This window comes from Melampsora larici-populina (assembly GCF_000204055.1).
Source record: "Melampsora larici-populina 98AG31 unplaced genomic scaffold MELLAscaffold_18, whole genome shotgun sequence".
NCBI lineage: Eukaryota > Fungi > Basidiomycota > Pucciniomycetes > Pucciniales > Melampsoraceae > Melampsora > Melampsora laricis-populina.
In genome coordinates, this window is record NW_006768782.1 from 1,401,450 (window position 1) to 1,413,756 (window position 12,307).

The 12,307-nt window shown below is 42.4% G+C and overlaps 3 protein-coding genes across 3 annotated transcripts; 1 reads left to right on the plus strand and 2 right to left on the minus strand.

Annotated features, from left to right (window-relative positions):
• Positions 1–2,497: 2,497 nt before the first annotated feature.
• On the plus strand, positions 2,498–5,464 carry MELLADRAFT_106620 (uncharacterized protein; the record flags this gene model as incomplete). Its single annotated transcript, XM_007410031.1, has 3 exons — positions 2,498–2,517; positions 4,389–4,971; positions 5,039–5,464. The coding sequence occupies 3 exons, from the start codon at positions 2,498–2,500 to the stop codon at positions 5,462–5,464; spliced, it is 1,029 nt and encodes a 342-aa protein (XP_007410093.1).
• A 269-nt stretch (positions 5,465–5,733) lies between these two features.
• MELLADRAFT_63283 (uncharacterized protein) lies at positions 5,734–7,295 on the minus strand (the record flags this gene model as incomplete). Its single annotated transcript, XM_007410035.1, has 3 exons — positions 5,734–5,805; positions 5,844–6,436; positions 6,719–7,295. The coding sequence occupies 3 exons, from the start codon at positions 7,293–7,295 to the stop codon at positions 5,734–5,736; spliced, it is 1,242 nt and encodes a 413-aa protein (XP_007410097.1).
• A 2,449-nt stretch (positions 7,296–9,744) lies between these two features.
• On the minus strand, positions 9,745–11,411 carry MELLADRAFT_86507 (uncharacterized protein; the record flags this gene model as incomplete). The annotated part of the gene is made up of 4 exons (XM_007410034.1): positions 9,745–10,191; positions 10,271–11,115; positions 11,182–11,244; positions 11,312–11,411. 4 exons carry the CDS (start codon positions 11,409–11,411, stop codon positions 9,745–9,747), a joined length of 1,455 nt encoding a protein of 484 aa, XP_007410096.1.
• Between the last annotated feature and the right edge of the window lie 896 nt (positions 11,412–12,307).

Consider the following 12,307-nt stretch of genomic DNA (forward strand, 5'->3'; position numbering starts at 1 on the left):
TGCGTGTGTAGATAAAGACGATTTCATTACATCGTGGGATGATTTTGAAAAGGTTGCACTATTATTTATGGAAATTGAAGGTGAATTAGTCTTAGGAATTTTCGATTGGGCCAAGGCGTACCGCCAAATACCAACATGTATGAGTCAGTGGCCGTATTTGATGGTGCAGAATTTTGAAGGGATGGTCTTATTAGATACAAGGATCACTTTTGGTGGAGTAGCAGGCTGTGGATCATTCGGTCAGGTAGCAGACGTTTGGAAAACAATAATGAAAAAGAAATTTAACTTTACAGAGGCATTTCGCTGGGTTGACGATACGTTATTTATTAAAAGGAAAGCAGACAGAAATAAAGTCTCAATGAAAGATGTAGCCGACGCAAGTGAAAAGATGGGTGTGGTAAGTAATCCTACGAAATGGAGAGAGTTTACAGAAGAACAAAAATATCTCGGATTTGTTTGGAATGGGAAAGAAAAGACGGTTCGACTACCTCAAGAAAAGTTAGAAAAACGATTAGCTCAAATAAAAGTAGTTCTGGAAGCAAAGAGATGTACTTACAAAGAAGCAGAGAAACTAGCAGGAAGGTTAAATCATGTGTCTCTAGTATACCCACAATTGCGATGTCACGGAATGGCACTGTATAGATGGATGGCAGAGTGGGTTCATCAATGGGCTTATAGAGACCTACCGGAAGAAGTAGAAGAAGATTTAAAAATTTGGTACTCAACTTTACTCACGGCAAATCCAAGACGCTTGATACCGAAGAAAGGGGTGAAGAACATTGGATGGGTTGGAGACACGTCTTCATTGTACGGGATAGGCATAATCGTGGGGAAGAAATGGGCCAGGTTCAGACTGAGATCGGGGTGGAACGATTCAGAGTACGATGGATCAAGGCAAGAGATAGCATGGGCTGAAACAGTGGCGGTGCGACTCGGTTTGTTGATGGTCGAGTCCTTAATAGATGTGAGAGGATATGAACTGCTGGTGTTAACAGATAACGTAGTAACAGAAGGGGCAGTAAAGAACGGGAAATCGAGGAACAGATGGGTTAACAGAGAATGGATAAAAATCCAAAAGGAGATGCTAGATAAGCACTGCAGTATCCGGCAAAAGCGGGTGAGGTCGGAAGATAACGCAGCAGATCAGTTATCGCGGGGGTTTGATTCGACAAAACAAGTAAGAGATGAGGTCAAGGTGGAGATACCACATGACCTGAAACCATTCATTGTACAAGAATGATAAGTGAAATAGAGAATTATAAAAAAGTGACCCTAGAAGAGCCGCACTAGTGAGAAATCGTAACAGCCCGTCGTTTTTGAAAACGTAGAAACTTAAGTACCACACACCATGAATAACGAAAGATTCCATAGACAGTTACCACAGCACTTTGAGAACGCTAGACAAAGCACGTCTTTAGCAGGAAGACATGCGGCAACAAGTGGCTGGGCAGAATCAACTCTAGGAGGATATTCCAGCGGAATGTCGAAATTCATTGAATTTAAAGAGAAAACTACAGGAAGATTTGATGAAAACCAGTTTATATCAGATGAAGAAATATATGATTTTATAGCATGGGCAGGAGAGTCGAAAGTCAAACCTTTAAACGGTCCAGCGAGAACGATTTCGTCAGTTACCATAAAGAAGTACCTCGACGGAATTAGAGCATGGCATATGGTAAGACATAAGCGACAACCAACAGCAGATAGAGAAATGGTGTCCTTGTTGATAAACGCCACAAAACGAAACGAGGAAGAGAAGGAACTGGTAACAACAAAGAGACCAGTGATGATACGAGATTTATTTAAGTTGTTGAAGAACTCGTTACAGAGTTCACAAGAACACGAAATGGTAGGGATTGTAGTGGTCGTAGCTTTCTGGGGCATGGCAAGATTGGGCGAACTTTTAAGAGTATCAACGGAAGCAGGTGCAATTTTAAGAAGAAACGTCGAATTTGGAGAACGAGACGGAGAAAGATTTGTACGCCTGCACTTGAGGAAGGCTAAAACAGCAAGAGCGAACGAAGTCCAGATAATACACCTACAACAACAAAAGAATGTATTAGACCCAGTAGAAGCGATAGAAAGGGCTCTGAGAATGAATGGAAGAGGAGATAGAGATGATTTCCTGTTCGCGGTAAACGGAAGGAATGGACCAGAACCATTAACGAAACAGCGCTTTATAAAGATAGTAGAGGAATCTTGGGGACGATCTAGTGTAGGAAGCTGGTCAGGCCACTCTTTCAGAGTGGGAGGAGCTTCGATAAGATTTAACCTGGGAACACCAGTAAAGACCATAGCACGACAGGGTAGATGGAAGTCTATGACTTATTTAAGATATTTCAAAGCATATACGGAAGAAGAGATACGAGACACAATCATATTTTTAGAAGCGATCGAAGAACATCCTTAGGAAACGAGAGGAGAGAAATTGGGAAAGACACCAGTTAATCTATATAAAGGATGACTATGTAAGAAACTACAAGATTAAAATGGAAGCATGCAGATAGGCGGCATGCAGTAAGTTTGCATGCAGATAGTTTATCTTAAATGAACGAGTAAAATTAGACATACTTCAAATTGAAGGTTGAATATGAGACGCACAAACGTGTGGATAAACAAACAGGATTATAACTAGGTAATACAGATAAATGAGGCTCATACGGTTTGGGGTAGCTCCAAGAGGCTAGGCGATGAGCCTCGCCTAGATATGGGGTCATAGAGCTACACAAAACGATACGAGTAGAGAGACACCTCAGGGGGGTGGGTGGGTGGAAGGCGGACAGTTCACTCCACGTGCTCTTGGTTCACGAGAACCAAAGAAGAGCCGGGAGGTGGCTTCGCCACTACCCCCACACAGTACTCCCTGACCTCGAGGTATGAGAGTACTCGGGAAGTTCTCAAAGTAAGTTGAGAGGGATATGTGCCCTCTCAACTTGAACTTAAAACATAAAACTGAGCTAACTGAGGAATGGGTCTTGCGGATGGGCATTTCGAAAAGAGGATGGAGAGAGTGTGGTCCAGGTCGAAGAAGAACTTCCATGAATCCATCAGCAGACCCAAATTGATCTTCTTCATAAACTCCGTCGTCAGTCATACCTCGAATGGCATTGTGCATTAAAGTCTGGAATCTCGACATGCTCGTGAGAAGCGTGTCGTTGGCAGTAATCTCAAGGTGGCATCGAATTGTGAAATGTCGGTACAATAGATGAACCAAAGTGGTTCCATTGACTGAAGCATTGAGGCTCCATAAGGGTCCAAAGAGTGAATATAGACACTCTAGTGTCGAACTCTGCCAACAACGGTTGGTGGTTCCTTTTGTAACACCTTTAGTGTACGACCGATAGGTAGTTAAATGTGCTCGGTTGATATTCTGAGACCCTTTAGGTCGACCTGGGCCTTTTGGCTTATGTGAATTAGAGCCTTTGAAGCTTCCGAGCAGGGCTTCGGTGGTGTCAGGTGGCCTGCCGTCGTTAGAAATGAATTTTCGTTTCGTTGGCTTGTCCATTTGCATGGATTTGACGACTTCTTCCCAGTTCTTTTGAGAAGTACCGTAAGCGATAGAGCAGCCCTTCTGAACTTGCTGGTGATCGCGTTCCAAACTCTTCACAAAGGCAAACAGTTGGATCATTCCCTCTAATATGGTGCATTTTCCGTCGCTGTGGAACGTATAATCCTTCATGAGCCATATGTTTCATTCACAAACATATACAAAAAAGGTAAAATCATACTTACCACAGCATATAATAAACCCGGTGCATGGACTCCTGGGCATTGGTTGTGGAAGGCAAACCGGCACGTCTTGCATTGTCAAGTGGTTTGTTGTCTTTGTCATCGTCTTCGTAAGGTAAAGGTGGGTCGTCCAAGGGCAACCTCTTCCTCGCACGAAATAGCATTGCCTGAGTGTCTGACATGTACCACCAATCCAGCCACACCATGCCCGTTTTGACTTGGCTCGTCGACGAGCACACTCGAGTGCTTTTGAAAGCAATCTGTTTCTCTTTTGTTTACCTTGTGCCTGGTGAAGACTGTTGAAGGGGCTGAGCTCGCCTTTGGTTAATGAGCCATTCAATGATTCAGCTCAATTAGGCTGAGCGCTCATGAAGTGAGTCGTTTTTTGTGTCGCCTTTGTTCATCTTGAATCTAAGGACTTCAACGTAAAGATGTCAACTTCTTAATTGATGAGTTCCCAAAAGCTGCTGAGTGAGGACTCGCTGAGAAAGATTCCCCCAAACACTTTTTACTCAAGTTCATTATACTAGCTGTTGAAAATCGAATCGTTGAAATGGGTTGGTTGACTCTCTTTCGTGAATTTGATAACTTGCCCATTCAATGTTAACACCTCCAATCTTGATTTCTCTCTAATGATTCCGGTTTTTAGTACCTCCCAGGTCTCATTATTGGAAGAAAGGAGCCCCTGCTAGATCGATCAAGGCCTTGAATTCTTCAGTCGCTGCTGTACTACCCAAATCGACTGAATTCATAAGCATCTCTCTTGCTAAATTTACAAGGATCTTGTTGAGCTACGACAAGGTTTCGAAATCGTATCCTTCAAAACCCACCCCGGAAGAGCTGCAAAATCTCCCAACTCTCAATCAGCAGGACATCATCTCTGATGAGCGTGTTTTTTCCACTACCGTGGTTGAGGCTGGCTCAACAAGCGACAAACGTGCTATTTTGTATTTCTCAGCCGACTTGAATAATTATAACATCGGCCGGGCCACCTTTGATTGGAGTGCATCCGATAACAGTCAGTGGAACAGGACGATGGCGGTCTTTGTGACAAAACATTGGCTACATGCGAAGAAACAGGGATGGTTTGATCACAAGCCTCTTGATCAGTCGCACTGTACACAAGGCAACTGTATTGGTCTAGTACTCCGCTGGATTCGAGGACGAAGCGAAGAAATAAGGACAGCTCGTCGCTCTCCTGACAAGGTCTTACTCAAGGAGCAGGCTCGAAAGAAGAGAATGGTGATGTTCTCTCTTTCCTGACAGTGTGATTGATTAGTGTCCTGATATTGTCTTGATAACATACCAGCTGTTTGAATATTGGCAACAGTCGCTGTCTCTTGTAATAGAAGCAGAAGCCTCTGATATGATGCCTGACCCGGACTGCTGCTCAGATACAGAATGGGAGCCTGATCAAACTCATTACAATTGGATCGATGTGATATGGAGAAGTCAACAGTACTCTCAAATTCTTCATAAACTTGATGAACTTTCGTACAAAGTGAAGGCTTCGGTTTCAAGTCCCCTCCTTGCACGTCGAAGGTTTGACCAATGTCGACTGGAAGCATCAAAAGTGAATCAAAAAGCACCGGTGTGCTGCGGCCTTCCGGAAAATTGTTATGAACAAGTGTTCCTTGCAAATCTCACTGAGGAAGCAAGGACTGCTTTGAGAATGAAGCCCGCTTCAAACCTTTTAAATACTTTACCCTCTCAGATTGTCAATAAACTTCCGTAAAAATGACGTTATGTTTGATGCAAAGGAAAAAAAACATTTACAACTATAATGTTTTTCAAATCAAAGATCTGTATCATAAAATTTCTTCTTGTTTCGTTAATGTATCGTATTTTAAATTGGTCATTGTATATACAGAGTTAAATTGTGTATTCTTTTGTTTTTTTGGTACATTTGTGAATATAAATGGAAATTGAAGCATATCGTGTTGGACAAATCAAATAAATATATTTCCACTTACCAACAATATAGTGGATGAATTGTATCAAATGTCAAGCGGAAGGCATATCCGTATGTGTAGATGTCATGTCCATTATGCCCTGAGTTGCTTTGTCTTTGTCAGTCTTGAGTGAAGATGATATAAAAATATGAAAACACGTACCAGGCTTCTAAGACTGACAACATACAAAGTCAGCAATGAAATGTCCAATGTTCCCGGAGGATTCTCAACGAGAGCAATGTGCCCAAATAGACAATTCATAGGAATTGCAACTGAAGGCTGATATTGTTGGTACAAAACGCTGGCGTGAAGGTAAGGAAGTGATTGAAAGGGGCTTTTCAAATTGTCGACTGGGGTGAGTGCAGAGAAGGGATTGATTACGAATATTGGTGTTGAATGTGAGGCTATTCGCAGTATGTGCTGAATTTCACCGAAACTCGATTTTCCTTGGAATTTGAATTCAATGCGGCTATTTCCTACATGTTTGGTAAATGTACTGTACGACTTCCCAGCATGTTTCCAGATTGAAACAGATTCGAGTTTGGGTATATCAATAAAGCCCATTTGTATCAAAACCGGCTTGAGAGTTTCTGATATTTCAGGTGAAACAGTGAACGGCTTCCAATGAGTCCGACCGGTCTTCATAAGGGTTTGAGCACCTATGAGTGCAGCATAGATTGGTGGCGTGTTTTCGCAGAGGTTTGTGAATATAGTTTTCAAGGTATGTTGCTTGATCATAGTCTGACCAACAATATCTGAATGGATGAGGTATGTCAGATGAATCGATCCACAGGCTTGGCTCAGAAGTTGCCTGACAAAAAAGAACATGTTAAACTCACGTTGATTCGTATTTTTGGGCATTTGAACCAGGGTTCCAATGGTTCGTTCTCCAAACCATGCAGCAGTGTATGAGGGGGGTCCAAATCGTCGGATCTGATCAGGCACATGTTGAGCATAATGTAAATTGGGTTTGGATCGAATAGAGGGCCAAACAGCTAGTAGATGGGTCCGATATTCTTTGAGAAGTTGAGAAAGACCATTGATATCTTGATTTGTCATCGTTCGTGAGACTGCAATGTTGATAATGCCAGTTGCTAGTGTGAGAGCCTTGTGAATGTTGAAAGATGTGCTGTTTGGCTCGGAATTGTGAAGATATGGGATTAGTGAGACCACCATATATATGGTGTAAAGGGTCAGCCACTCGGCCGCTTTAGGAGTGCCACTTCGAGTAGTTCCTATCTGGTTGGGCACCCGAGTTAGCCAGGAAGGCACCTTGGTGGTTGATATTGAGCGGTGAACCATTTGAAGTTCGTGAGGTGTAAGCGAAGGTTCAGAAGAATGTGGCTGTAAAGTTTGATTAGATGTTTGAGAGGCTGCCGAAGAAGGAGTCAGGCCGTGTGAAGGCACTGCAGAGGTCTGTGATTTAGCAGCACGGTGATAACTAGTTCTATCCAAAGATTGTCCATTAGAAGGGGCTTCTTGATCGGGATTGTTCAAATCAAAAGGCGAGTCTGAAGGAATAGGAAGATCATCTGAATATTCTCCTTTCTCATGTCGATTATCTTGTTCAGTTTGTAAGGTCTTGCCCGCGAGTCCGACTCGAAGGTAAGTCATTGATAAGTCTTTCAGTAATCCCAACACAAGACAATGCATGATATCGATGGTAGGAAATTTGATTGGTTGCCAGTATGGTAATTCGGAAAAGATGGTATAACAAACACCATCTTCTTTGAGATGTTCTTGTTGTTCCTTAGCCGAAATGGCAGATTTCCACTTCTGGACTTCTAGTGTGTGCTTTTGAGGAGTTCGGATCTGAAAACACTTATGATTAATAATATCTATGTCATCAATTGTGATATAGCACCGGGAGCAGAAGTTAGTAGAACTGTGTGACGAGAATCCCGAAATTTTCTTCATGGCTGGTACATCAGCAACCGGGGGCCATAAGGTAACTCGTATTGTACGTCCTTTTGGGTGAAGGGAAGTCTCGGTGAAATGGACCCCGTTCCAGAAGGCTTGAAGTTCTGTAAGCAGTGGTCGAAGTAAAGGTTCCATTTGTTCAGATCGAGGTTCGCGAGGGCCGGGAGTTATACCGTAGATGAACATATTGTGAGATCGATACCGGATGTCGGGTGGAAGGCTATAACATATCATCAGCATTATCCCCGTAGATATATTACGAGCACAAGAATTCCCATAAGGGTTGAACCAATCACAAAAGAACCCGAATACTAGATTGCCTGACTCTTTGGTGTAAATTTTTCCATCAACCCCTTTAAAAGTCTTCCACATATCAGCATCCCATATATCTGCCATAATCCCATCAGTTCGGGGTGGCTGTGAGATCGAAGCATCAAGTGATTTTTCAAAAGTGGAAAATAACAGCATCCTGGCAAGCCATTCGGTGAATTTCTGGTGATAAAAGACCCTTCTTGGCTTGATTTTTTTCGAGTCTGATTGAACGGTTTTGTAGAGTGAGGCTCGACAAGTGATGCGGGGTTTAGATGAAGTTTTTGATGGGAAACGAAGATTGCTACAGTGAGTACGAAGGGGAACGAATCCAGGACTTCCGTGAGTGTCGAAGCAGATTGGACAACATAGAAGCTGTATGATTTCAATGTTGAGATGAAAGCACTTGAGAGTTTTTTCCACAGTAAGCGGAATCTCTTTCCAAACTTCTACTTGATTTGATTTTAGCGATAGAATCTTTGATTTTTCACCTTTGAGTGCAGTCCTAACCTTCAAACGCTCCATCTCTAGCATTCTACGGCAGTTCTTGTCGCTCTTGTTGTTAATGAGGTAGTCGTTTATCACGTGAAACATTGATTGAATACAGGATATGTTTTGTACATGAGTTCGAGGGATTTTGAAAGCCGCGGTCGAGAATGTGAGCACTGGTGCTAGGAGAGCTCTTTCGGAGTCCTCTCGCAGATTTTTTAGTGGTCGCGGGTTGATCATTCCAGGTGCTGTGAATAATTCGTCCTCTTCATAGGCCGATCAATCACGTTTTTTGCTGGTGCTTGCTTGGTTTGTTGATTCGCTAGACACTTCCATTTGGGTTGGTCCGTGTGTTGGATTGATACTCAATGTAGATTGAGACAAAGTGGTGTCGGTTGAATGAATCAAGTTTGAAGCTTCAGGTTGAACATCTTTGGATGTTGCTTTCTTCCCAGCAGCAAGATGGCGGAGATAGTTTGTCCGATGGAATAACCGGCCCTTGTGAGTCTGACCGCACATTTCAAACGATCGATTCGCACATCCAAGAACGGTGCATGTGCAGCATTGATGATTGGCACCAAACCACATTATCTAGATATTAAAAATGTTTGACGATAACAGGGTCAGTGAACTAGTTCTTAATTCGAATACTTTTGAGATTAGCAAGATATTGTGTACCTACACTTTGAAATCGGAAGTAACTCAACAATCCTGTTTGACAACTTATTTGTTTGAAAATTTTCAAATCAACTTATGCACTGAGGTATCTTGATAATCGAAGAAAGTAAGGAGTCGTGTAAAAATGACTGCCGCGGCAACAATGAATGATTGTGAAAAAGGGCTTAATTCAAGTATGTAATTTAAAACTATAATTCTTGTTTATTGACCAAAGCCGAGTCCTACAGAACCAAAGAGGGTTGATGTAGGTTGATCCAATACAATCAACACTCATACTATCAGATATGAGTCTTTCTTATTGGAGCATAGCTTCTGATCAAAGAATTCAACACATAGTTCATTCCTCAAAATCGTTGAAATCTTCATTTTGAAAAACATAACTTGAGAAAAATTTATTGGAAAAGATCTATCTACAGACTATGTACAAATAACATATACATTGAAAACATTCGTGTTTTAAGATACCATTCATTTAATTTTAATCAAAAGGAAAAATTCATAGATATTTAGTGAAACAAATCTATCTACAGACTATGTACAAATATCACGTAGCAGGGAAACATTCGTGTTTGAAAAGAACATTCATTTAAGTTAAATCAAGAGGAAAAATTTGAAGCTAAGATCAATTGGAGAAACTCAGTGAAACAAACCAAATCAAGTATCGTGGTTATTGAGAAGTTGAGGGGGTGCTTGCAAGCTCTTTGGTAAGCTTCATAATTGCTCGGCGGATATCAACAACATTAGTGGTGTTTAATTCTAGGTGTGTAAGAGCAACTCCTTGCATGGAGCTTATCCAAGTTGGGGATACCAGAGAACGCTGATATTTCTTAGGGGGGAAGAGATCCACATCTGGGGTGGTGGAGTAAGGTCCACGCTCAATTAGATGCCTTGCTGAACGACGAAGGGCTGCATCGGTTTCGCGTCCCCACACACACTGGTCAACCAATGAGATAAAAGTATCCAACTCGGCGCTACGCCACCCCAATCGCACTTTGCTGGGCGCTGCGCTGGAGAGTTCATCTTCGGAATGAACCTCACGTGGATTTAACATTCCGTATTCGGCGGATTGTTCACCAAAAAGTTCTTTCACAACTGACAATCGAGCCTTGTGAATCTGATTAAAATTGATAGTGTTGTTTCAGTCAGCCTATGAAACGAAAAAGCATCCAAAATCTATGAAAAAATTGACTGACTTTAGCTTTGCCTCTTCGGCGGCTAATGACCTTCTTCGAATAAGCTTTATCTGCTTCAACCTTTGCTCGGCCTTGAGATGTTCTAATCAGGATCTCATTTCTAGTTTGTTTTCTATAATCACCTTTCTTGTTCTTGAACCAGCGCCTTAAGACCTCATCACGGTTTAAGTCAGTGTTGTCTGATCCAACGATGGCAAATGCTCGAGCACCCTTCGCATCAAAACATTTCACCCATTGAGAAATGATAATCGCAGAGACTGAAGAATTCCAGGGAGAGTCGTATCCAGCTTCCCAGTCAAAGGTACACCGAGGGAAACCTGCAAGAGCCAAAGCACCCTCACACTTAGTGCCCCAGTTGTGCGCATACCGGCAAGAAGATTTATGATCGAGTCGGGAGGTGAATTTGACCGGCTTCAATTTGATAGTCAACCGAGCACGATCAGCAGCATCTTTTTCTACGGTACGGATCTGTGTTCTATTCGGTTTGAAGTTGTCCGGTTTCTTGGCGAGATACTTGCGCATTCCCCTCTCCATTGCCTTTCTAATCACTTCTTCGCGATCTTCTTGGCGATTGACCCAAGCTTTCATCTCGTCATCGCTAGGTGGGGGAGGAAGTGTAGAATCGTGGTCATTGTTAGACATACGTGACTTTCGTGAGATTCCCATAAGCATGCGAGTGTATTCGTAAATTGCTTGGGAGATCTGAGAGGCCGCTTTTGGAGTATCATGAGCATTAGCTATGTCGGCCAGCATGGCATCGCGTCGGCGTCCTTCGGACGTCTCCATTCGCAAACCAGCCTTCTTCCTTTGGCGCTTCATGGATTCTTCTAAAGTAAGCTCGCCATCTAAAGGATCATGTAAGAGCGCGATCAGCTGGTATTTAACGAGTGTATATCATCAATATATCTCACCTGAGCTATCGTATCCTCCGTCATCCGAATACGACAGGTCGTTCTCGTCGTTCGGCTGGTCTCCTAGGAAAATTAAGAAGGTTTGATCAATATATTGGCATACAGATTTGGAAGACAAGACAAAACAAACCTTCATCATCATTTCGACGTGGCCTTTTGTTGGATGATTCGGCACCGGGTCCTTGTGCGGTCGAACTGCTGCCCTGTGTGGTGACTGGTGCAGCACTCATGATTATCAAGCTGATCTTTGGTATACCAACAAAAACATGATCACCATCAGTCTCTTGATTTCTATGAAGTTGGGATTATCAAGCTTACCTTTAAAAAATGAGGAGAAGGATACAGATTAGGATAACTTTATCAAATCGAAAAGTATATCTGAGAGTATCTTTTGAAGAGGTAGAAATTAAAGCAATACACAGAGAACCAGAAATTGTGGATATGTATGATTGTTTCCAAGAACGGATACACTGTATATCATAAAAATCAGAAAGATTGGAATTGAAGCAGAGAAATTGAAATTGAAGCAGAGAAATTGGAAAGAAACTGAGAAAGAGATCGTGGTAGCCAGTTGGTCCAAAATCGAGCACAAAGGACTTTGAGATGAAAAAACAAGACACGGTATTTTGGAATACAAGAACTACCATCTTCCACTTGGCATGTCAGACCCCTTGTCACATGCCCATTGTGCCGGTACGTTGGAAGTTCAGTCTGTGTGATCCAAATAAAGTAAACAAATCAGCACGTGCTGGTAAATCCTCAGTGGTCACCACCGAGGATTTTCTACTACAAAGGCATACAAATTTTAAGGTATTTGGAAAGACTTGTGAGTGTCATTAAGAAGATCACCGAGCGTGCTCGTCGACGAGCCAAGTCAAAACGGGCATGGTGGTAGGCCTTATATAAGGGGATCGACAGGAGATGAATCGTTGATCTCAGCCTGGAGTGCAATACTGGGAGTGAGCAAAGAGGCAAAACGGGGCTGAGCATAAGTCAGTTGGTTTTCGAATACGGCATGGGTATCTTTGTGAGTTGGAAGTGGCACTGTCGCGAAATGGCAAGTGAACGGTTTTAGATTACATTATAAACACAAATGGCTGAATACACTATAAACTCTAGGAACAAC